The 25,229-nt window shown below is 45.5% G+C and overlaps 1 protein-coding gene across 1 annotated transcript in view; it reads right to left on the bottom strand.

Annotated features, from left to right (window-relative positions):
- The window catches only part of CLGN (calmegin), a 122,646-nt gene that overhangs the window by 69,637 nt on the left and 27,780 nt on the right, over positions 1 to 25,229 (bottom strand). The window contains exon 4 of the mRNA XM_068279599.1: positions 14,384 to 14,442. Coding sequence (XP_068135700.1) covers positions 14,384 to 14,442 — 59 coding nt within the window. The remainder of the gene's footprint in view (positions 1 to 14,383; positions 14,443 to 25,229) is intronic.

Below are 25,229 nucleotides of genomic sequence, written 5' to 3'. Positions count from 1 at the left end.
TCCGTCCCTGCATGGTCCTTCTGTGCCAAGCGGAGGGAGGTGTGAAAGGATTAGTACCTTTGTCACCCAACATTAACATGCTTGGGCCTTGCATTCTCATTAACCCCTTATTATACATGAGAATGTCCTCTCTTCGTTCTCCTAGGACGGAATGGCAACCTCACCATCAGCACGGTACTCTTCATTATAAAAGCACCACCTTGGGAAAGAAAAACATTAGCACTTTGCATTATGCTTTGCTCAGACAGTTTTGTTAGTCTCTTTCCGATCTCCGATATCTCGTGTTTTAGTCTCTTTCCAATTTCAGGAATCTCATGTTTTAGTCTCTTTCCGATTTCAGGAATCTCGTGTTTTAGTCTCTTTCCGATTTCATGAATCTCGTGTTCCTCCAAGCTTAGATTGGCATCTGGAACCTTTCGCTTATCCGAGTGACATCTCCATCTTTGCTGCCAGCACTGCAGCTGTCTCAATTCCATATTGCCAAACACCTGAAATCGAAATACAAACAAATCAATTCTTATTAATGATTTGGGATTCGCCCTGCGGCTTGTACTCTGTACACTTTAAAATGATCAATATATACCGTAATTGATCTCGTTGTTTTATGGTTTTCATGAACTCTGTTTACTCTTATTGGTAGATTGGAGTTAAACTTCACCCCCCTACCTCAGTACTATCCTCAGTACTTACCTGTTTAAAATATGCTCCCGCGGACTTCACCTTTGGAAGCTCTCACCTCATTGCAGCTCACTCCACATCCCCCCTTATCTGTCCATGCGCAGCCGTCGCATGCACAGATTACGGATGCCACACCTGTTGCTGCTTTGCAGGTGAGCCTGCAATGCTCTTACTCATTTTCGCATTGACTTATCTAGAACTTCATTGCGATACCAGCTCTGCTAGAAGTTCTGTGTGTTGTACCCTCTGATCAATGTTTGCCGTGCCACTACCCCCAGACTTCACAAAAAAACGGCTGCCTCCCTGTAGGAAGGAGCACTTTGCACTTAAACTACACAGGGTGCAGGGCTAAGCATACCAGCGTCACATGCCTGTATGCAGATCCCTGAATGCCCACATGGTAGGTAGTCACATGGCAAACAGCGTACTGATACACTGTCACTCTGTACATGGCAATTCTATCATCTGTATAATTGCCCCATGAACTGCGGTCAGTTTTTGTTCTTTGTGCTACAATTGATAGGAGCTGGAAAAAACATATTTGACCAATCAGTGGACGAAAAAAAACGCACAAAAACCAGCCCCAGCCCAGCATAGACCTCTCAGTCAAGCTCTGGCCCTGTCCACGACAAAAAACGGAAAAAACGTTACCGCTCTGCAACAGCGCCGACGGAAACCCGGATTGGTCAACTCCCTTTTTTCCAACTCCGGCACCTCCTTGCTGCACTGTTGGGAACTCATGCAACACCCATTAAGGTGCCCCACTTACAGGAATAATCCCTTACGCAACTCAGTACAGACCCATTTCTGATCTGCGCTGTTTCTGGTCTCCCTGCACCTAGCTGGGAAACATTTCCTTTCCGTGAGCCTGCAACTTGCTTGGCTCACGTATGCGGACACTCCCTGTGTCCAGACTTCTTCTGAGGAAATCATCTGGAAGCCAAGAAACTCAGTAGAGTCTCGCTACTGTCCCCACTCTGGACCCCCCTCCCACCAGCTGCTTCCGTGCACGGCGCCTTGTGCACAGCTGTGACATGGGACGTGGGATCCCCCCCCAGCACATCCTCCCCCCTGCCATCGGGGCGTGCTTATCAGTGGGCGCTTCCCGCCCCCTCCCCTCCTGATACATCATGCAGATGGGAGTGGCTTTCTCAGAAACCCGACGCCATGGTGAGTCATGGCATGCCAGCCAAGATGGCTGCTATGTCAGTCCCCCATAGCAACCACTTAATCCTATGCACCTTCAGAAAAAAACAGTTAGAACATACATAGAACATACAAGGCATAGTATGCACGGCAGTTTGAGAAGTTTCCTATCTTGGACATGTAGATGGAGGGAAAAAAAAACATCCTGAACAGAAGGAATTCTCCACAACTACACCGGGACTTCAAAAAGCCAAATGAAATCATCCCCCTATGTTATAGCCTACGAGGGAGACACTAGCTGTCACTATATTTACGTCAAACTTTACTCCTAGCATAAACCTTTGCCTGGAATGCGGAGTGACAAAACTGAACAAATCTTCCAGCTGTTAGCAGATATCCACGGACACAAACCTTAACCGTGCTTCCCCCAATCTCTAGAGAGGGGGGTGGGAGGATGCCCTGTATTGGCCCCCCTTCCCACTAAACCTACGCTCTGCGATCCGCAAGAAAAAAACAAGAAAACCCATGACACTGAATCATGCTGAAATTACAGAAACATCACATAGCACTAACTAATAGCACTGAACTGGAACCAGCTTGCAGAACATCTCAGAAACACCCCTATGGACAGGGGGAAAAAAACCATGCTGTCTCTCTCTCACTTTCCTCATTACCAGTCTCCTCTCTCTTCCCTCTCTCTCCTTCCCCTCTACTACTCGAAAGCCTTAGCCCCCCCTTATCTCTCCTGCGGGGGACACCCATATCTGGCAAACGTCCCATACTCCCGCTGGACACACGGGAGAAAGAGAAAGAACAAACAAAAACCGCACACAGCAGCCACTAGCACAACCCGAGAGAGAGGAAAAAAAACAATACAGGAAAACCAGTAAGAACGCACACTGGAAACCTTAGAGAGAAAGCACTGCTGGAACAAACTGTCAACATGTAATACCAAACACTTGCATTAGAATTAAACAAATGAAACACTATACTTGCCAGTGTCTTGAGACGTTCTCCCCAAATGACCATTCGTTACAGCATCGGTCAAGTTTTGCTCGCGAAGTTCTGGACCCCCTCGGGCTACTGATTCCTTCGTTCAGCAGATCGCCACCACTACGGCACTTGCACCCCCAAGCCGCCGCTCGGGACAGCCCACGATCTGGATTCTGGCGTTAGGCGTGTGTACACTCACACCTATATGATTCAGTCCACGAACCTTCGCCACTGTAATTACTCGAACGTCATTCCGTGCGCCCGGCTTTCTCGCAGCCTGGCAGCACCACTTATCTCTTCTCGATAAGTTTCTAGCGAGCGTCTCAGCGTCTCCTCCGCTTGTTACTGTGGAAGTCCTGGAAAACTAGATAACAGACTGACATCTGGCCCGGTCCTTGCCTGCCTTTTCTGCTAGGCAGCGATGGGTTCACGGCACCAATTGTAATATCCACCTTTTGCTCCGGCACCAGCAAACTCATCAGCAGGAGTTTGCAAACACGACTCTTCACACAGCAAGCAGGAGATAGACTTTTCTCAGGCTTCTTCAATGTTTACGGAGTTTATTCAGAAAACAGATATACAGATAGATACAGTTCATCTTATCCTAGCAAGCAAAGCAGATCTTCATGTTTCTTGGCGTTTCCACTCTTGCCTAACCCCCTGTGGTGGTTAGTCAGGTATTCTTATATCTACTCTATGTTACCCTAGACTACCTATGTATGTACAGCATACATTATATCCGATTACAGAAAGGAAGAACATGCTTAGAGAAATAATTGGGTTCCAGTCAGTATTGAAGCATAGCAGGAATCAGAGAGAGAGAGACCCCCTTTCCAGCTCGTCCGGCTATTAATACCGACTAGGAAAGAGTTAAACGTGACATCATATTCGCCACCCCCTAGACCAGATTATTGGTGGACACACTCGTGGTGTCATCATACACACCTACTTGATTAATAATCAATGAGGCATTTGACCCATATGCAGGAACGTGGATGTTTAGTAAATATGGCCAATGTTTTCTGTTCCTGTGGTGTAGTGTTGAGGTCAGAGTAATCCGATGGCCTTCTTTTAGGAACATGTTCTCAGTATCTGCGTGTATCCTCTGCTACACGCAGACCCTGAGATGCCTCTGCCTGCATCACAAAAACCTCTATTGATTTTAAAAGCATACACTGCGGACAAGCCTTTTACATAAAACTCAGGCCAAGTAACTGAGGCCTACTTAAATTATAACACCTCCCACCTGGCTACCTACCGGCCCACCCGGCTACCTAACTGCCCACCTGGGTACCTATATGCCTTCCCTCCCACCCGTTTACCTATCTGCCTACCCTGCCCACCCGTCTACCTATCTGCCTACCCTGTGGGGAAATTTGCCGCCAATCTGGGTGCATTTTGTGGGTGGGAGGTCCGAGGTCCGTGGGGTTGGAAGGTCGTGGGGGGGCCCATAATTTTTTTTTGCTATGGGGCCTAGTCATTTCTAGCTACGCCCCTGCTGGGGCTCCTCCTGTCTATAGAAGTGGGACCTTCAAGACTTGATGTTTGTGTTCTGTGGATGATATTGGAGCAGCACCCAGACTTCCTGTCTGCTGCTAATTACTTTCGACATGTTAAAGGCCTTTTTTGCATACAGGCATTACGGGTTGCGAATTCGCATAGAAACAATGGAAAAGCACACCAGCACTGCCATGGTTAAATTTGCATACATAGTCATCCATGAGAATTTTCATGCGAATTCGCATGAAAATTCGCATAGACCCGCATGCGAAATTCGCATGCGCATGCAAATTTTTACCGCGGCGATTTGCACCGCACAAGTGGAAATGCAGCCTTAGGAGCTGAAGATATCTCACAACAAACTCCCTGAGCAAGAGGTCTTAAAGCAGCAGGGACAGTCAGACTATCCCAGCAAAAATAACACATACAGTAGTTCCTCTCAGCCCCAGGCTAGATACATCAATGTGCCTGAGCAGCTCTGCTTTGTGAAAGGGGTAAGAATGTCTGAAGCGTTCTAAGCATGCAAAATGCAATTGAATAAGTTAGATGGTCAATAAGATGCAAATACTGTACAGTGGAGACCTGGTTAAGTGGGACTTATGTGGGACCAACTGGCAGTCTCGACCCACCAGCAGTTGACAGGGGGATTCATGGACCTGTGCTTCTCATTATGCAGAGCCCAATGCTCTGCATAATGAGAGTCATGGCCCCATATCTCCTCCATGGGAAACCACTTATAAGAGCTCTGTGTGCTGATCCTCTTCTAAAGCTGCCTGCTGCATCCTTGTACGGCTCCCGATGTGTCCCTGAACTGGATCAGGTTACTGGACGCATCAGGAACTCTCAAGAAGCCGGGAAATACCACATATCTGGCATTAGGCGATCCCCACCTGTGCCATATAACCAAGACCCTACTGTAATTCTGGGTTATGGGCAAATTTAAATTTAAGAAATTCAAGCAAACCGCATGCAGCTTGGAACCGGCCATTCAAATCTACTCCCTGTCAATCTTGATTAGGCCAGGTTCAAGCTGAATACAAATTGCATGCATGTAATTGACCATCTCTCGCAGTAGTTCCTGATAAGTGCAGAAAGCACAGCTTTTGAAGTGGGCAACAGTATAAACACCCCATAACTAGTGCTGACGTGTTTGAGATATTTAAATTCGCAACCTCGTTCTGAATGCTTCCAATAACAACCTGGATCTTTGTACATGCCTAAATACTAGCACATGCCTAGAATCGCCTTGAAAACCCACTTAAAAAAGCGCTGCCACTGAGCGTTTGCGATTACGCTAGCACTTTTAGGTGTGCACTGGCCCTAATAGGTAAATTATGTCTGCACAGGAACCAGAATCTCTGGGCTGAACCAGAACTTGCTGGGACTAATCAAACTTGAGAGCTGCCAATTAAGTAATCCACAGCTTCATGAATTAGTTAGCTGCCAGTTATTTGATCAGTGGCTTATACATTTGATTAGTTCCTGCAAATTTCTGGTTTTGCAGGATGGGCACATAGGAAATGGAAGCCTCCATATAGACGGGCACTGGCGCACCGAAGGGGGTATTCCGGGTGTCTGGAACACCCCCCCGCAACCAGAAGGATATGTGTGCGGCGCTGCGGGGGGCCTCGGGTCGGTTGCTGCTGGCGGCGGGCAGAGCTGCGGGGAGAGAAGACACTTACGGTGCCTGGATCCTGCGCGGCTTCCATGTACTTCCTGTCCCGGCGTCTGTCGCTATGGTAACAGCGCCCCCTGTGATGACGTACTGCATGTCATCACAGGGGGAGCTCTTACCGATGCGACGCGCGCCGGGACAAGCAGAAGATAGAAGCTGCGTGCAGGATGAAGGCAGGTAAGTGGAAACTCCTCTCTCCCCGCTCCCCCCCCCCCCGCCTACCTATCCAACATATTCCGGGGCATAGACCTATCTAACCTATACTGGGGCATGTTCCTATCTAAGCTATACTGAGGGGCATATACCTATCTAATCTATACTGGGGGTCATATACCTATCTAATCTATACTGGGGGGCATATACCTATCTAATCTATACTGGGGGACATATACCTATCTAATCTATACTGGGGGGCAAATACCTATCTAATCTATACTGGGGGGCATACACCTATCTAATCTATACTGGGGCATATACCTATCTAATCTATACTGGGGCATATACCTATCTAAGCTATACTGGGGGTATATACCTATCTAATCTATACTGGGGGCATATACCTATCTAATCTATACTGGGGCATATACCTATCTAACCTATAGTGGGGCATATACCTAACCTATACTGGGGCATATACCTAACCTATACTGGGGCATATACCTATCTAACCTATACTGGGGAATATACCTATCTAACCTATACTGGGGCATATACCTATCTAAGCTATACTGAGGGGCATATACCTATCTAATCTATACTGAGGGGCATATACCTATCTAATCTATACTGGGGGGTATATACCTATCCTACCTATACTGGAGCCATATACCTATCTAACCTATACTGGAGCCATATACCTATCTAACCTATACTGGAGGCATATAGCTATCTAATCTATACTGGGGCATATACCTAGCTAATCTATACTGGGGCATATACCTATCTAACCTATACTGGGGGGCATATACCTATCTAATCTATACTGGGGCATATACCTATCTAACCTATACTGGGGCATATACCTATCTAACCTATACTGGGACATGTACCTATCTAAGCTATACTGAGGGGCATATACCTATCTAATCTATACTGGAGGGCATATACCTATCTAATCTATACTGGGGGACATATACCTATCTAATCTATACTGGGGCATATACCTATCTAACCTATACTGGGGCATATACCTAACCTATACTGGGGCATATACCTAACCTATACTGGGGCATATACCTATCTAACCTATACTGGGGAATATACCTAACCTATACTGGGGCATATACCTATCTAACCTATACTGGGGAATATACCTATCTAACCTATACTGGGGCATATACCTATCTAATCTATACTGGGGGGCATATACCTATCTAATCTATACTGGGGGGCATATACCTATCTAATCTATACTGAGGGACATATACCTATCTAATCTATACTGGGGGGCATATACCTATCTAATCTATACTGGGGGGCATATACTTATCTAATCTATACTGGGGCATATACCTATCTAAGCTATACTGGGGGCATATACCTATCTAATCTATACTGGGGGCATATACCTATCTAATCTATACTGGGGCATATACCTAACCTATACTGGGGCATATACCTAACCTATACTGGGGCATATACCTAACCTATACTGGGGCATATATCTATCTAACCTATACTGGGGAATATACCTATCTAACCTATACTGGGGCATATACCTATCTAAGCTATACTGAGGGGCATATACCTATCTAATCTATACTGGGGGGCATATACCTATCTAATCTATACTGGGGGGTATATACCTATCTAACCTATACTGGAGCCATATACCTATCTAACCTATACTGGAGCCATATACATATCTAACCTATACTGGAGGCATATAGCTATCTAATCTATACTGGGGCATATACCTAGCTAATCTATACTGGGGCATATACCTATCTAACCTATACTGGGGGGCATATACCTATCTAATCTATACTGGGGGGCATATACCTATCTAATCTATACTGGGGCATATACCTATCTAACCTATACTGGGGCATATACCTATCTAACCTATACTGGGGCATGTACCTATCTAAGCTATACTGAGGGGCATATACCTATCTAATCTATTCCGGAGGGCATATACCTATCTAATCTATACTGGGGGACATATACCTATCTAATCTATACTGGGGGGCATTTACCTATCTAATCTATACTGGGGCATATACCTATCTAATCTATACTTGGGGCATATACCGATCTAAGCTATACTGGGGGCATATACCTATCTAATCTATACTGGGGCATATACCTATCTAACCTATACTGGGGCATATACCTAACCTATACTGGGGCATATACCTACCTAACCTATACCGGGGAATATACCTATCTAACCTATACTGGGGCATATACCTATCTAAGCTATACTGAGGGGCATATACCTATCTAACCTATACTGGGGCATATACCTATCTAATCTATACTGGGGGGCATATACCTATCTAATCTATACTGGGGGGTATATACCTATCTAACCTATACTGGAGCCATATACCTATCTAACCTATACTGGAGCCATATACCTATCTAACCTATACTGGGGGATATACCTAGCTAATCTATACTGGGGCATATACCTATCTAACCTATACTGGGGGGCATATACCTATCTAATCCATACTGGAGCCATATACCTATCTAACCTATACTGGAGCCATATACCTATCTAACCTATACTGGGGGCAACTATATGGGCTACCTATACTCGGCTGGCTACCTATACTGTGGGCACCTATACCTGTCTCCACATTGGGGCACATTTTACGCCCTCGCCCTGGGTGCAATTTAGCCTAGAAACTGCTAGTATTTGGCTCCACGCACATCATGTTTTGGCCACGCCCACATGCCGCTTCCAAATTGTACATATGACATCTTAACAAATTCATATAACTTAGGTATAATATAACTTGTATAATAGTATTCCCAATTTCCGTTGTTAAAGTGGACCTGAACTCTTGGGCAGAGCAGAAGGAAAACAGAGAAACGCACCCTGTATGTATTTAGAGAGTTTAGCCTGCCTAATTCCCTCTCATCTGTGACTAAGCACAATTGTAATTTGATCCCGCAGCTGCTTTAGAGCTAATTGGTAAGCACAGGATGTTAGCAATATGTCTGCTTCCATTAAAGCAGGAAGTAGACAGACTGCAGATCGATTGCAGGATTCAGCTGTAACAAAGAAATGTTTTTTATGCTGTTGCTTATATTTTAGAGCAGAGAGAAAGTTCTGAGTTCCGGTCCGCTTTAAGGTATTTGTCTGTCTATGTCCATATTTATTTGCTTGGGACAGGATTGAATTGGATAACTAAATTTTCTGGGAAGCTGCCTTTAACCACCCTGGTGTTTAACCCCCTTGGCGGTATGAAAAATACCGCCAGGGGGCAGCGCAGCAGTTTTTTTTTAATTTTTTTTTTTTAAATCATGTAGCGAGCCCAGGGCTCGCTACATGATAGCCGCTGCTCAGCGGCATCCCCCCAGCCCCGCCGATCGCCTCCGGCGATAGGCGATCAGGAAATCCCGTTCAAAGAACGGGATTTCCTGGAGGGCTTCCCCCGTCGCCATGGCGACGGGGCGGGATGACGTCACCGACGTCAGCGACGTCGGGACGTCATTGGGAGACCCGATCCACCCCTTGGCGCTGCCTGGCACTGATTGGCCAGGCAGCGCAGGGGTCTGGGGGGGGGGGGCCCGCGCGCCGCACCAGATAGCGGCGATCGGGCGGGGGCGGCGGCGATCGGGGTGCTGGCGCAGCTAGCAAAGTGCTAGCTGCGTCCAGCAAAAAAATTTTTTATTTAAATCGGCCCAGCAGGGCCTGAGCGGCACCCTCCGGCGGCTTACCCCGTGTCACACACGGGGTTACCGCTAAGGAGGTTAATTAATTGCGGCCGTGGGTGGCTTTTTAAAAAAAAGAAAAAAATGCGTTTAAGTTGGTTTAGCTAGCACTAGGCTAGCTACACTTTCCCCCCAAGTTCCCTGGCACTGTTCCCCCCCCCCCCCCCCCTCCGATCGCCGCCGGCGATATTTACCTGGCTGCGAGCCCGTGATTGCCGAGACTTCCGCCATAACTTCAGGCGTTGCTATGATGATGATCGGGCAGGACGTCATGCGCAGTTACAATGGCCGCCATGGCGACCCCTGGAGACTATGAAGAGGCCATCAGGGGGACCAGAGCGGGCCAGCGGCGATCGGAGGGGTGATGTAGCTAGCCAAGTGCTCTCTTCCGAAAATTTGGTGAAAAAAACCCTCCGGGGGCTGAGCAATCCACCTCGTCGGTGATGGGCAAACTGAGCTCGTCATTACCGCCAAGGTGGTCAAATCTAAGGGTAGACAGTCTTTTTTTTTTATCCAACCTAGCATATTGCAGAATATGTATATGTATGTGTGTGTATATATATATATATATATATATATATATATATATATATATATATATATATATATATATATATACATACAGACACACACACACCCATCACTAGAGTAATAGGATTAGGATGCACTGTAAGTATATGTGTCGCCTTGGTAGTATTTGTTTTTGCAGCGTTACCATGGCGAGATGTATCTGCAGGCCTACAGCACTGTATTCTTTGCAGAACAGTAATAGAATACACAATGTAAGCTCACATTAGGATAACGACAAGGATGATTATTATTATATGATTATAGCAGAAAGATCTTCTTGAGTGATGAAGAAATTTGCAGAAACATTTTAACAAAGCACTGATATATTATGTATTTCTACATCTGGTGCAGCATCTGTGTGCCTCCTCCCATGCTTTCTGTAATCCATCACTTGTAAGCTGTGTTCCCTTCTTCTATCAGACTATGCTCATTGCTCCAACCTTTCCTAACTGGTAGCTGTACAATACATACAATACAATACAAGAGTATGCTATCTGTCTTTTACCAAAACACACTGTCCTTTATTTACTCAAATGTAACTGTGCTTTTGTACAAAATGTTTTTGATACACAATCTATTTTTAATATTGTACATTCTCAACTATAAGTTTAGGAATGTAGGTCTGACTCACTAAATAAAATATAGGGGTTGACTTAAAGAGACACTGAAGCGGAAAAAAAATATGATATAGTGAATTGGTTGTGTACTATGAATAATTACTAGAAGATTAGCAGCAAAGAAAATATTCTCATACTTTTATTTTCAGGTATATAGTGTTTTTCTAACATTGCATCATTCTATAATATGTGCAGATTACACAACACTCAGCATTCAAAATGAGTCTTTCAGAGCAGTCTGTGAAGTAATGACCTCTCCTCTAGCAGAGGAAAAGTACGGTAAATAGTCCAGGACCAGTTGAGATAATAAAAGTCAGATAACAGCCCTCTCCACGACTAACTTAGTCGGAGAGCTTAATGGCTTGTTTGCATAGAGATAACAACTGGAGTTTCTCAACTCTTCCTGTACTGGAAACAATTAGACTGATGTATCTGATCTTAATGTTTTATTGCTTAGCTGTGCTACACATACAAATCATAATATCATCATTTTTTTTTCGCTTCAGTGTCTCTTTAAACACGAGTCAAACCTAAATTTCTGACTCATAGCTGAGAGGGTGAGGGTGCACCTCTCTCTCAACCTTTACAGAGAGCATGCTTTATAATCCACTTCCCACCATCACTGTTTGCTTGGAAAAGCACTGCTTTCTTTGTGTAGCTTGCTTTTGTTATGAGAAGATTTTAGAGACATCCATTGCCTGAGACACTGACATTTTTACCAACCAATGGCTGCAACACTGAGCACACTGAGTAATGTGTGTACTATTAGTGACATGCCCATGTGCAGCAATTTACCCTGTGGTAAGTGACACTTTCTTGATAATGGAAATGCCAAGAAAACACAGGCCAGAATGCCCTGGCAACAAGGAAAGGGGCAGAGGAAAATACACTGGACTGCGGTGCTTACTAAGGAGGGTGAGTGGATAAATGCTACAGTTGGGGAACGGAGGAGCCATTGGCTGCATTTATGGGCCAGGAGGGGTTAATGGCTTCAATACTTTAAAGTGCAGTCATTAACCCCTCGTGGTCCCCTAGTGCAGCTGTGAATTCCTCTTTGTCTCCAAGTGCAGCCATTGACTTTGTTGGGTAGAATAATACTTGGTTCAGCATACATGTCCATAGAACTCAACCCAAAAGAAAGCGGATGTTCCCAAAAGTATTTTTTCCATATTGCGGAAATACAACATACTAGTAGCACCATGTTTTGGGCAGAGGCCCTTTCTCAAGTACAGCACTTGAGAAAGGGCCTCTGCCCGAAACGTTGTGCTACTTGTATGTTGTATTTCCGCAATAGGGAATAAATACTTTTGGGAACATCCGCTTTCTTTTGGGTTGAGTTCTATGGACATGTATGCTGAATGTGGATTACTTGGAGGAGTGATGGACCTCTCGTTCAATTAGGACTCCCCATATCATTCATATCCCTGAGGCTGGTGGACTGAGATCCATTGCTAGAATAATACTTGGGTCATTAAAAAAAATCAAGCTTAGAGGGTCACATTTTGGGGTCGACTTATACATGAGGTTAACTTATATTCCAGGATACACGGTATTTAAAAAAATGCCTTCCTATTGTATCTGCAACCAGCTATGTAAAATTGGCCCAAAAATGTAGACGCACAACTAAAGAAAGGAAAAAAAATGGATAGTACTTCCTAGTTCACCACTGCCCTGTAAGTTCCTTACCCACATTTTTACAATGTTTTTTCACAGTAAAGCACACAGTACAATCAAACTATGCTTCACTGCCACTGTAAAAGCACACAATACCTGGTTAATGCACAACATACTGTGTTATTCTGTCCGAACCTGCTGCACCACACAAAGTGTGAAAGCCCCATAGGAATATCAATGCATCACACTGCGATATTATCTGATGCGATGCAGCAAACACAAAGGGCCATTATGCTAAACAAATAAAAACAGATATTCTATAGTGTTTCTAAGAGAAGCTGTCAGGTAGACCTGTCTAAATGTGCTGCCAGTCAATTGACTTATCGAGGTGCTCATAATGAGTAAAAAGGTTTCCTGCCCAGTGCAGTAAGTGAGAAGTTTATAGATAGTCTGCACTTCAAATAGGAATGTATAGGATTGTATAGGTAAAAAAAAAGCATACATGTTTAGCCAATAAAGCAGCATAAAGTGGTTTTAGAAACACAACCCAGTGCATAAATTCAACACATAAGTCTGAATGGTACCACTGAAGTCTGTGAGTCATGTATTTTTACAAAAGGCCTTGTACCTACACTGAATCTGAAGTGAGAGGAAAACAAAGGCTGCCATCCTAATTCTCTGACACACAATGCCAGTTGCCTGATATCTGTGCTGACACTCTGCTTCTGATACTTGAAGTCACTGGCCCATAATGAGCATGCTGGTCTGATGTTGTGACTCTGGTATGACTCCACTGGCTGCATGCTTGTTGCTTGTTGGTGAGTAAAAAACAATGAAATCCAAAAGCTCAGCATGACAGTCAGGCAACTGGCATTGTTTATATGGGTATGAAGATGGCCACCTCTGTATTTCTTTTCACTTCAGGTGGCCTTTAAAATGTACAAAACTGCACAGTTCAATAGAGCCCCAAGTCAGGGGACACACTTGTCTTTTAGTTTTCTGCACGCGTTTTTCTGCACACCATGTGTGTCTGAATGCAGAAAAACGCACACGTTTTTCCACAGCAGATAATGTAATTGGTAGAGAAAATGCACACAATGTGCAGAATTATGCTGCAGGATGTCAGTGCGAACTAGCCTTAACATGAGTTCTCAGTTTAAATCAGTTTTTTTCTGTTCAGAAAACGTGCACGAAAATCACGTGTGTCTTCTGCCTAAGTCTCTCAAGGCGAGCTAATATCAACCTAGCAGTGCAGTGTGAAAAATCACGATTTAAACAATTGCCAGCACTCAATGTTGGCGATTTTACAATATGAATCAGGCCAATGGTAACATAAAAAATTGAGGGGAATGAGAGAAAAAAAGTGAGGCTGGGGAAAGAGAATACATTGGGGTAGAATGGGGAAGGTTGCTTAGAGAAGGTAAGAGGTGATGGGAACAAGAAGGATCCTCAATGTGGTTCATCCACATATTTGAGGTCATTGAGGTAATCTACTTGTGAGCCAGGTCCCTCCCCTGCACACTTATGCCATCCAATAGGTCACTCGCCAACTGGGACAATTCTTGAAGGTATGTTTAAAATCAAGGCAAAGCATCAGTCACCAATCAAATGTAAAATCACCTCCGTATCTGATACATGATCAATTCTGTGGTTCAGGCGATCTTTATTCTCTTAATATTTCCACAAAACAATAACTTCCTACCATCGTATTTTGCAATTTCATCATCAGTATCTTCCTTCATTGTCCCAGAAAGCACCCACCTGGAAAGAGAAAGGAAACATGACACAATGCCAGGCTGAGTATGTTTATGTACAGTTAAGCACATAAATTATGATCCAAAATATATAATAAAATGTTGACAGATTATAAAACACTAGTAGACCCAAGCCTGTTTAAAACCGGGATCTAGGTCTGTTTCGCCACCCCCCGCGCGTGCCACTGCCCGCTCACCCGCCGCACATCCGGGCTGCACACTCACACGCTGCCCGCTCGGCTCCCTTGCCCCTTCCTCCTGTCTCTGGGAGGCTGGGTCTGTGCTGCGCACATGCGCAGTAGCAAAAAGCACGGACAACGCTACACAGAGACAGGTGTAAGCAGGGACATAGGGGTTTTATTATAAAACATGTTAGCAACTGATTTCATAAGCGTGATTTTTGGATGGAGTATGGAAGGGGTAAGTTTTATTACTGCATTGCATTCCCCTAGCTTGTGTGCCTCCATTACATTGCTTACCATTAAAAGCTTCTTATTATACTGGCTTCTTCACAGTTTTCTCCATCATAGAGTAGATTGAAGCCTGCAGCTCTAGAAGTCCATCAGCAGAAGACTAATAGTGACAAAGTACCACTCAGCCAAGTTCATCAAAGTGCCCCACTGCTGCCAGTCATGTAACAGTGTTGCCAGTGTTCCCCAGATAAGGCTCTAGTATGATTTTGTAATGACTGAGGATTCACTTTTCATTACAACCCACATTTTTAAATACAGTCATCCATTTTCAAATTAATACCCATAGCTATATTTAAAGTGAACCTGAGGTGAGCGCTATATGGAGGCAGCCATATTTATTTTCTTTTAAAGTGGACCTAAAAACTCTGGCACAGGAAAACAGAGAACTGCACCCTGTATGTATATAGAGTTTAGGCAGTCTAATCCCCCCTCATCTGTGTCTAATAACAAATTGTAATTTGATCTCTCCCCTGTGTCAGCTGACTGCCACGGCAGATAAACTAATTTGAAAGCACATGATGTTAACAATATGTCTGCTTCCATGAAAGCAGGAAGTAGAGACAGTGCAGATTTATTGTAGGATTTGTATCAGCTGTAACAAAGAAATGTTTTTCTTAAAAGGTTCTTATGCTGTTGTGTATATTTAAGAGCAGAGAGGAAGTTCTGAGTTCAGGTCCGCTTTAACCAATACCAGTTGCCTAAAAATAAAAACCAGACAACCTCAATGTGCGCTCCTCCACTATATGCCCTAATGGCTGTACAGCTGTTCCTCTTATTTTTCCTGGGTCGCTCCTGTCTTTTAAGTGCATGTGTCACTTTAAGTATAAAATATGGGGAGTAATAACAGGGCGCTCTACAGATACAGAAGAATCATAAAACAATGTCCCTTTCATATATAAACATTCCCAGAGTCCATATAAAATTCCTCCCAGAGTCCTTGGGTGTAAGGAACTCCTCCCAATCTCCCTGTGGTAAATGGTCACACTATAGGCTCACCAGATATTTGGGCTGCCCTTCTTAGGATCAGCAAACAGCGCTTCTGGCCCAGCCAGTATACAGGATCTTTTCAATGTGGTCTTTTCTCCTCTCAAGTACTCCAAACATAGAAAACAGAAAGACACTGCAATAGTGTGATACTGTATGACTTGGGCATAAATAACTCCACCAGGGCTCCTAGTTGTTACACGCTGATGGCATCTGCAGAGCGTTGCTTGCTGGTCTGTGCTGGGTCAGCCATGACCTGTGGTAAGAGGCTTTATTGAGTATATGGTGAAGGAGCACTGGGTGTCAGTGTAACAACTGGGAGCACTGGTGAAGTTATTTATGCCCCATGTGCTTGGAAAACAAAACAAAAATAAAAATAAAACTGAGAGCCCAATCTAGTGTAGTATGTTCTAAAAATCTGGAAATTTTATGGAATTCAGATTATACTCACAAGTAAGGGTCACCACATAGGCGACCACTGGAACAGCAGGTGGGGAGAATTTTCACCTTACCCCACTCAGGTATAAAAAGTCGCTCTCTATACACAGGAAGAAATGAGGATACACCTCTCCACCAAGGGTGGACTAAGTATATGAATAAACAAGAATAATAGAGGCGCCAATATAGGATAAAACAAGTTAAAATCCGTCTAAAAGGAGGGAAATGGGTGGATTCACCTCCCTCAGGTATACAAAGCCAGAGCGCTCTGGCTTTTACTGACCCACAATTGTGTTCTCCTTGTTCGATTGCCTGATGAAGCGGGATGTTGGCCTGTGAAACGCGTTGCATCATATTTGTAGATTTGTTTTAAAATAAATACAGTTGTACATTTAACAGCTGAATTTAGCCTGGTCATTTGTATACCTGTGTATCCACCCATTTCCCTCCTTTTAGACGGATTTTAACTTGTTTTATTCTATGTTGTCGCCTCTATTATTCTTGTTTATTTATGCCCCAGTCATACAGTATCACACTAGTGCAGTGCCTTTCTGTTTTCTATGTTTGGAGTACTCAAGAGGAGAAAAGACCACATTGAAAAGATCCTGTATACTGGCTGGGCCAGAAGCGCTGTTTGCTGATCCTGAGAAGGGCAGCCCAAATATCTGGTGAGCCTATAGTGTGACCATTTACCACAGGAAGATTGGGAGAAGTTCCTTACACCCAAGGACTCTGGGAGGAATTTTATATGGACTTTGGGGATGTTTATATATTAACCTCCCTGGTGTTCAATTTCCCCAGGATTTCTTTGCAAAAAGTGATAAAATTAATTTTTATAACTTTTTTTTTTTTCAACAAAAAAACATTTATTTCACAGATACAAATCCTAAAATAAATCTGCACTGTTTCCACTTCCTGATTCATGGAAGCAGACATATTGTTTACAGCTTGTGTTTTTAAATGGGCTTATCTGCCATCTCTGCCATAGGCAGTCGTGACACAGGGAAGAGATCAAATTACAACTAGTTATTAGACACAAATGAGCGAGAATTACACAGGCTAAAATCTCTAAATACATACAGGGTGCATTTCTGTTATGTCTTCCTTGTGTCTGTGCAAGAGTTCAAGTCCACTTTAAAGCCCTCACCTAGTCACAAATGTGTCTATATCTGTGCTGATCTACGTTGCAAAGCTTGTTTTATCTAGCCTGTTATCAGCTCCCTGATAAGCTAAGCTGATGGGAAGTAACTCACTTGTAAAATACTTGCTAAGGAGCCCAGACACTGGTCGCTTCCTGTTCCACTGACCATCTATACCGTAGGCTGCAATCTTCTCAGCCATATTCAGGCTGTGCAAGCCCCCTTGCAGTCTGAATAGAGGAAGTGATACATTTAAGATACCAGGAGCAGCCACACTCACAGCGATTGAATCTGACAGGGCCGGCGGGAGCTCGGGATGTCGCCCGGTAGGCCTCCCTTTTTGTGGCACCTGGGGGCCCCGAGCACTGCAGGAGAGGGGCACAGCGCAAGAAGGCGGAGCAGCGGTGGGCACAGAGCAGCAGGGGGGGCAGTATCCCCCCCCTTCCTCACCTGCTCCCCCCCCTTCCACGCTTCCCCCTCCAAGCTACAATGTGGCACACCAGAGCGGCAGCAAGCGGGGAACCGATGAACTTACTACTTCCTGGTTCCCGCTCTGTGTGCCACTGCTCTGGTCTGGTTTTCTCTGTTGTACTGTCCAATCACGCTCTCACTGTGCTTCCTGTGAGAGCGTGATTGTACAGCATAGCAGAGAAGACCAGAGCAGCGGCAGGCAGAGCGGGATCAGAAAATAGTAAGTAGAAAGTTTTTGCCTGCTCGCTGCCGCTGCTCATTTTAGCCTGGAGGGGGAGCGGCAAAGGAGGGGGAGCGGCCCTCCACCATGTGGTCTGGAAAAAAATGCCCGCAAAGTTGAACAGCGCTGGACTACTTAGTATTTTTATTTTGCGGCATTTGACTACTTGATGAATTATCATGAGGCATCTAACCACTTATTGTTTTATACTGATTATTTACTACTGATTATTTTATCTAAAATGTATCTGGTCGGACCCAATCTCTGTGAATGACACCGCTACTTATTTTGTGTATTTTTTTTGTTATTTTGTGTATTTTTAAGTCTGGCCATGACCCATCATGACCACGTCCATGTTCCAGTGCGTGGTGACACTCATCTATTTTTGCTGCGGTGGACATCTCCCTGTTGGGGACTGTCCTCAGAAGTGCTCACAATCTATTCCCTACCATAATCTAATGTCCTACCAAATTATGTGTATATATATATATATATATATATATATATATATATATATATATATATATATATACAGTGGGTTGCAAAAGTATTCGACCCCCTTGAAGTTTTCCACATTTTGTCATATTACTGCCACAAACATGAATCAATTTTATTGGAATTCCACATAAAAGACCAACACAAAGTGGTGTACACATCAGAAGTGGAACGAAAATCATACATGATTCCAAACATTTTTTACAAATAAATAACTGCAAAGTGGTGTGTGCATAATTATTCGGCCCCCTTTGATCTGAGTGCAGTCAGTTGCCTATAGACATTGCCTGATGAGTGCTAATGACTAAATAGAGTGCACCTGTGTGTAATCTAATGTCAGTACAAATACAGCTGCTCTGTGACGGCCTCGGAGGTTGTCTACGAGAATATTGGGAGCAGCAACACCATGAAGTCTGTTATAATTTAAGTAGGCCTCAGTTATTTGGACTGAGTTATTTAAAAAGGCTTGATGAGCAGACCTGTCCTTTAAGGGGATTTTCTCTGTAGAGAGAAAATCTGCAGTTCTGTCAGCAGAACTAGTACATACCAAGAAGCTGTTCTGAACAAGGCCGCAGGTCTCCCTGACCTGGACATGGAACAATAAACATCAGCAATGTTGTGTAAATATCCACATTCCTGTATGTATGTCAAATGCCTCATTGATTATTAATCGAGTAGGCGGGTATGATGACACCACGAGTGGGTCCACCAATAGACTGATATAGGGGGTGGCGAAGATGATGTCATATTTAACTCTTTCCTAGTCGGTATTAAATCTGGAGCGAGCAATGGAGAACTCACTTCTGCTTCTTCCTTCCGCACTAGCTCGCAAGGCCGACTGGGACCTCTAAGCATGTTCTTCCCTTATGTAATCTGATCTAATGTCTGCTGTACATAGGTAGTTTAGTGGAACATAGGTTAGCAAGAAGTGCCTGAGTGACTTCAGTAGGGAGTCTAATCACGAGCTTGTAACGCAACATGAAGATTGGCATGGCTAGGATATGATGAATGTATCTATCTGTATTTCTGTAGTCCTGAATAAATAACGTAAACATTGAAGAAGCCTGAGAAAGTCTATCTACTGTTTGCTGTGTGGAGAGTCAAGTGATCTCACAGTCTGTGAGACGATGGTGTCGAAGCAAGGTGATAAGAACAGTTTATAACAAAGTCCAAAGAACACACAAGACAGGTCAGGGATCAAGTTATTGAGAAATTTAAAGCAGGCTTAGGCTACAAAAAGATTTCCAAAGCCTTGAACATCCCACGGAGCACTGTTCAAGCGATCATTCAGAAATGGAAGGAGTATGGCACAACTGTAAACCTACCAAGACAAGGCCATCCACCTAAACTCACAGGCCGAACAAGGAGAGCGCTGATCAGAAATGCAGTCAAGAGGCCCATGGTGACTCTGGACGAGCTGCAGAGATCTACAGCTCAGGTGGGACACTCTGTCCATAGGACAACTATTAGTCATGCACTGTACAAAGTTGGCCTTTATGGAAGAGTGGCAAGAAGAAAGGCATTGTTAACAGAAAAGCATAAGAAGTCCCGTTTGCAGTTTGTCGCAAGCCATGTGGGGGACACAGCAACCATGTGGAAGAAGGTGTACTGGTCAGATGAGACCAAAATGCAACTTTTTGGCCAAAATGCAAAACGCTATGTGTGGCGGAAAACTAACACTGCACATCACTCTGAACACACCATCCCTACTGTCATATATGGTGGTGGTGGCAGCATCATGCTCTGGGGGTGCATCTCTTCAGCAGGGACAGGGAAGCTGGTCAGAGTTGATGGGAAGATGGATGGAGCCAAATACAGGGCAAACTTGGAAGAACACTTCTTGGAGACTGCAAAAGACTTGAGACTGGGGCAGAAGTTCACCTTCCAGCAGGACAATGACCCTAAGCATAAAGCCAGGGCAACAATGGAATGGTTTAAAACAAAACATATCTATGTGTTAGAATTGCCCAGTCAAAGTCCAAATCTAAATCCAATCGAGAATCTGTGGCAAGATCTGAAAACTGCTGTTTACAAACGCTGTCCATCTAATCTGACTGAGCTGGAGCTGTTTTGCAAAGAAGAAAGGCAAATACGCAGACCCCACTTTGCAGTTATTGATTTGTAAAAAATGTTTGGAATGATGTATGATTTTCGATCCACTTCTCACATGTACACCACTTTGTATTGGTCTTTCACGTGGAATTCCAATAAAATTGATGCATGTTTGTGGCAGTAATGTGACAAAATGTGGAAAACTTCAAGGGGGCCGAATACTTTTGCAACCCACTGTATATATATATATATATATATATATATATATATATATATATATATATATATATATATATATACACACATATTTCTAGAGTACATGCGTATGTGAGCCCAAAATGGGGATGGGGGAGGGGAGGAAATCGGGCGGGGGGCAGGCTGAAGCTTTTCTGGTGGGCCCTTAGTGTCCCAGCCCGACCCTGCTACCAAACAGCAGCTTCTGGTCATGTGATCATAATTTCAGGAGAGGATTGTTAGCTGCAGAAAGCTCTTTTCACACAAAGGTAACAGCTGAGCACCTGTGCATGAAGAAGAGCTTTATATTAGGCCATCTCAGTGGAAATTACACCAAATGGCAATAAGAACGTGGTAGTGGTTTAAGCAATCTCAATCTGTGTAATGCAAAAAAAAGGCCTTCAATGAAATTTCATGTTATTTTTTTTAACTACTTCCCGACCGCCGTATAGACAAATGGCGGCCGGGAAGCTGACGCCGCAAGGACCGCCGTATAGACAAAATGCGGCGGTCCTTGTATGGGCGTGGGCGGAGCGATCGCGTCATCAGTGACGCGATCCTCCGCCGGGAGTCGGAAGCCTGGCATTTTGCCTCTGCTCGCCGGCCACTTAGCAGAGCCGGCGAGCGGAGGAATCCGTAACAATGGCCAATCAGAATGTATAAGGCACTTTGTTAAGTAAACAAAGTGCCTTATACGTGCTTCCTCCTCGCCTCGTGGTCTCATTGTTGCAGAGACCACTAGCGAGGAGGAAGCACTTTGTGAGTATACAGCACACACGTTTTTTTTTGCCTACAGCCCCCCTGATCTCCCACCCCAGGCCTCATACCCCCCCTGATCACCCCAGCAGACCCCTGCCAGCACCCTTGCACCCCTTTAAAAACCCCAACCCCCCCACCTATCACTAACTTTAAACGCTATCCCCTGCGTTAGGTCCCTAACTGCCTCCTAGTCACCCCTGATCCCCCCCCCCCCTACCTTTAGATCACCCCCAGACTCCATCCCAGACTACCCCCCTGTATACTGTATACATCTGTATACAGCTACCTTACCCTCTGATCCCCCTCTGATCCCCCTCTGATCACCTGTCTATCACCTGTCCATCACCCCTTGGCACCCCCACCCATCAGAGCAGACCCTAACTGCCCCGCGGGGGTAACCGATCACCTGCCCAGGCCCTCGATTGCCCTCATACCCCCCTTCTGATTACATCCCCTGCTCTTTGTTTACATCTGTCCTCCCCAGCAATCACTAACTGATCTGCGATCAGTAACCCCCTGTGTCTGCCTCTCATCAGATCAGGACTCAGTTTGCCCCGTGCAGGCTCCTGATCAACCCCCCACTCCCTCAAATCGCCCTCAGACCCCCCCCCTAATCACCGTCCAAGTGCATTGTTTTTGACTGTGCTGCGCTTGTATTCGATTGTGCTGCGCTTGTATTTGATTGGGCTGCGATTGTATTTGATTGTCCCGTGATCTGCTTCGATTGTCCCGTGATTGTTTGATTGCCTGAGACCCCACTTCCCACCACACCCAACCCCACCCTCCCCCCCCCCCCCCACCACACCCAACCCCACCCTCCCCCCACCACCTCCAACCACCACCTTCCGAGTGCATCAGATTTGCTTGTGCTGTGATTGGAGTCGATTGTGCTGTAATTGTATTTGATTGTCCCGTGATCGGCTTCGATTGCCCCGTGATTGTTTGATTGCCTGAGACCCCACTTCCCGCCACACCCAATCCCACCCTCCCCCCATCACCTTCCGAGTGCATCAGATTTGATTGGGCTGTGATTGGAGTCGATTGTGCTGTAATTGTATTTGATTGTCCCGTGATCGGCTTCGATTGCCCCGTGATTGTTTGATTGCCTGAGACCCCACTTCCCGCCACACCCAATCCCACCCTCCCCCCATCACCTTCCGAGTGCATCAGATCTGCTTGTGCTGTGATTGGAGTCGATTGTGCTGTAATTGGATTTGATTGTCCCGTGATTGTTTGATTGCCTCTGAGACCCCACTTCCCACCAACCCCAATACCTCTCAAATACTCCCTTTTTGCTAGGTAGGTGCTCTTTTTTTCTGGGTAGTCTCGGAGGAAAACCCCATAAATTTAGCAATCCAAAATGGCAAGAAGGGGGCTTTCCGATGACAAGGTATACAGGTATATGGACCAGTCGGATGAGTTCTTTTGGGAAGAATCATCCGTCGAATCTTCCGGGTCCAATTTTGAACCTGTAGAAAGCAGTGGTTCCCTGACCGATACTGATGACGAGGCTATGGTCCCGGCTACAGCCAGGCGTACCAGACCCCAAGTCGTTAGACCGCAGGTGGCGCAGGATCCGCCTCAAGGGCAGCAGGGTGGTGCTAGCGCTGTTGATAGTTTTCTTGGTGAGGCAGGCACCAGCAGCGCAGCATCTCCTGGACTTAGTGCCAGTGCTTCCGTAGACCCTGACGAAGTGGTGAGCGTCAGCATGGAAGTGGAAACTGGTACGGTGGCAAGTGCAGTAGTACCCCCGTCGCAGCCACCAAGAAGAAGACGGGCCCGTAGTACCCATAGACTCCCAGAGGTGCTGGCACAACCAGATTGGCAATCCCCTGATTCCGCCGCACCCGTAGTGCCCCCTTTCACCGCCCAGTCTGGAGTCCAGGTGGCGACAGCTCATCTAGGAACGGCCCTAGACTTTTTGCAGCTGTTCATCACCCAGGTTCTCCTGGACTTAATTGTGGTTGAGACCAATCGTAAAGCCACACAATTCATCACCGAGCACCCGGAGAGCATGTATGCCCAGCCTTTCGGGTGGAAACCAGTCCAAGTTTCCGACATTAAAATCTTTTTGGCCCTTATCCTTCACTTGGGACTAATGAAACAAAATGTATTGCGGTCGTATTGGTCTACGAACCCAGTACATCATGTTCCCTTGTACCCTGCTGCCATGTCCAGGACACGATTTGAGTCCATCCTGCGCTTCCTGCACTTCAACGACGACGAAACCTGTCTTGAAAGGGGAGACCCTGCTTATGACCGGCTCCACAAAATTCGGCCCCTCATAGACCACCTGTCCTCAACATTTGCAGATGCTTATATCCCTGAACAGAACATCTGCGTAGACGAGTCCCTCTTACGCTTTACCGGGCGCCTTGGCATCAAACAGTACATCCCAAGCAAGCGCGCCCGGTATGGGGTGAAACTGTATAAGCTCTGTGAAAGGGCCACAGGCTATACATGTCGTTTTAGGGTCTATGAGGGAAAAGACTCAAAATTGGAGCCGGTCGGATGCCCTGACTACCTGGGGAGCAGTGGAAAGGTTGTGTGGGACTTGGTGTCACCCTTGTTCCGGAAGGGGTACCATCTTTTTGTGGACAATTATTACACAAGTGTGGCCCTCTTTCAGCACTTAAAGTTAGAAGGAATCCGATGCTGTGGCACTGCGCGGCCTAGTCGCCAGGGCTTCCCCCAACGGCTCGTTACCACCAGACTTCAACGGGGGCAGAGGGCCGCCTTGCGTACTGAAGACCTGCTCGCGGTGAAATGGAAGGACAAGAGGGACGTTTACTTTCTGTCCACCATTCACACAGACACGACTGTCCAAATTCAACGGGCAACTAAGGTCATTGAAAAGCCCCTTGTCGTCCACGAATATAATGTCAACATGGGAGGGGTGGACTTCAATGACCAGAGGTTAGCGCCCTATTTAGTTACCCGGAAAACAAGACGCTGGTATAAGAAAGTGTCTTTTTATCTGATTCAATTGGCAGTTTACAACAGCTTTGTTCTCTACAGTAAGGCTGGGAGAACTGGATCTTTCCTCCAATTTCAGGAACAGATCATTCTGGACATCCTGTATCCAGGAGGTGCCAGGCCCCCCCCCCCCAGATGCAACTAGCCGACTGCATGGTAGGCATTACGCCTATCAGATTCCGTGTGCCCCAGGTCAACGCATCCGAAGAAAACGTTGTCGTGTCTGCAGCAGGACTGGAAGAAGGAATGACACCAGTTTTTATTGTCCCCGCTGTCCTGACCAGCCTGGCCTATGCGTAGGGCCGTGTTTTGAGAGGTACCACGAGCAGGTACACTATTAGAACCTAGGGAACTCCAGACACAGGAGTAGGCACACACTCAGTGGTCTTTTGCACATTGTCGCAGGGAGAGGAGAGGTAAGCTTGAAGACCAAACGGGTAAGCATAAAAGTGGGAAGAAGGATCGGTTTCCATGCTTGATATTGCTGATCTGTCCTGGATTGGCGATATAAGACGGCATGTTTGAATTTCCCTTGAGTGTGGACACCCCCGGT

This window comes from Hyperolius riggenbachi, chromosome 1 (assembly GCF_040937935.1).
Source record: "Hyperolius riggenbachi isolate aHypRig1 chromosome 1, aHypRig1.pri, whole genome shotgun sequence".
Lineage (NCBI taxonomy): Eukaryota > Metazoa > Chordata > Amphibia > Anura > Hyperoliidae > Hyperolius > Hyperolius riggenbachi.
Note: the sequence above shows the minus strand (reverse complement) of the source record. Positions and strands in the feature narration are given on the sequence as shown.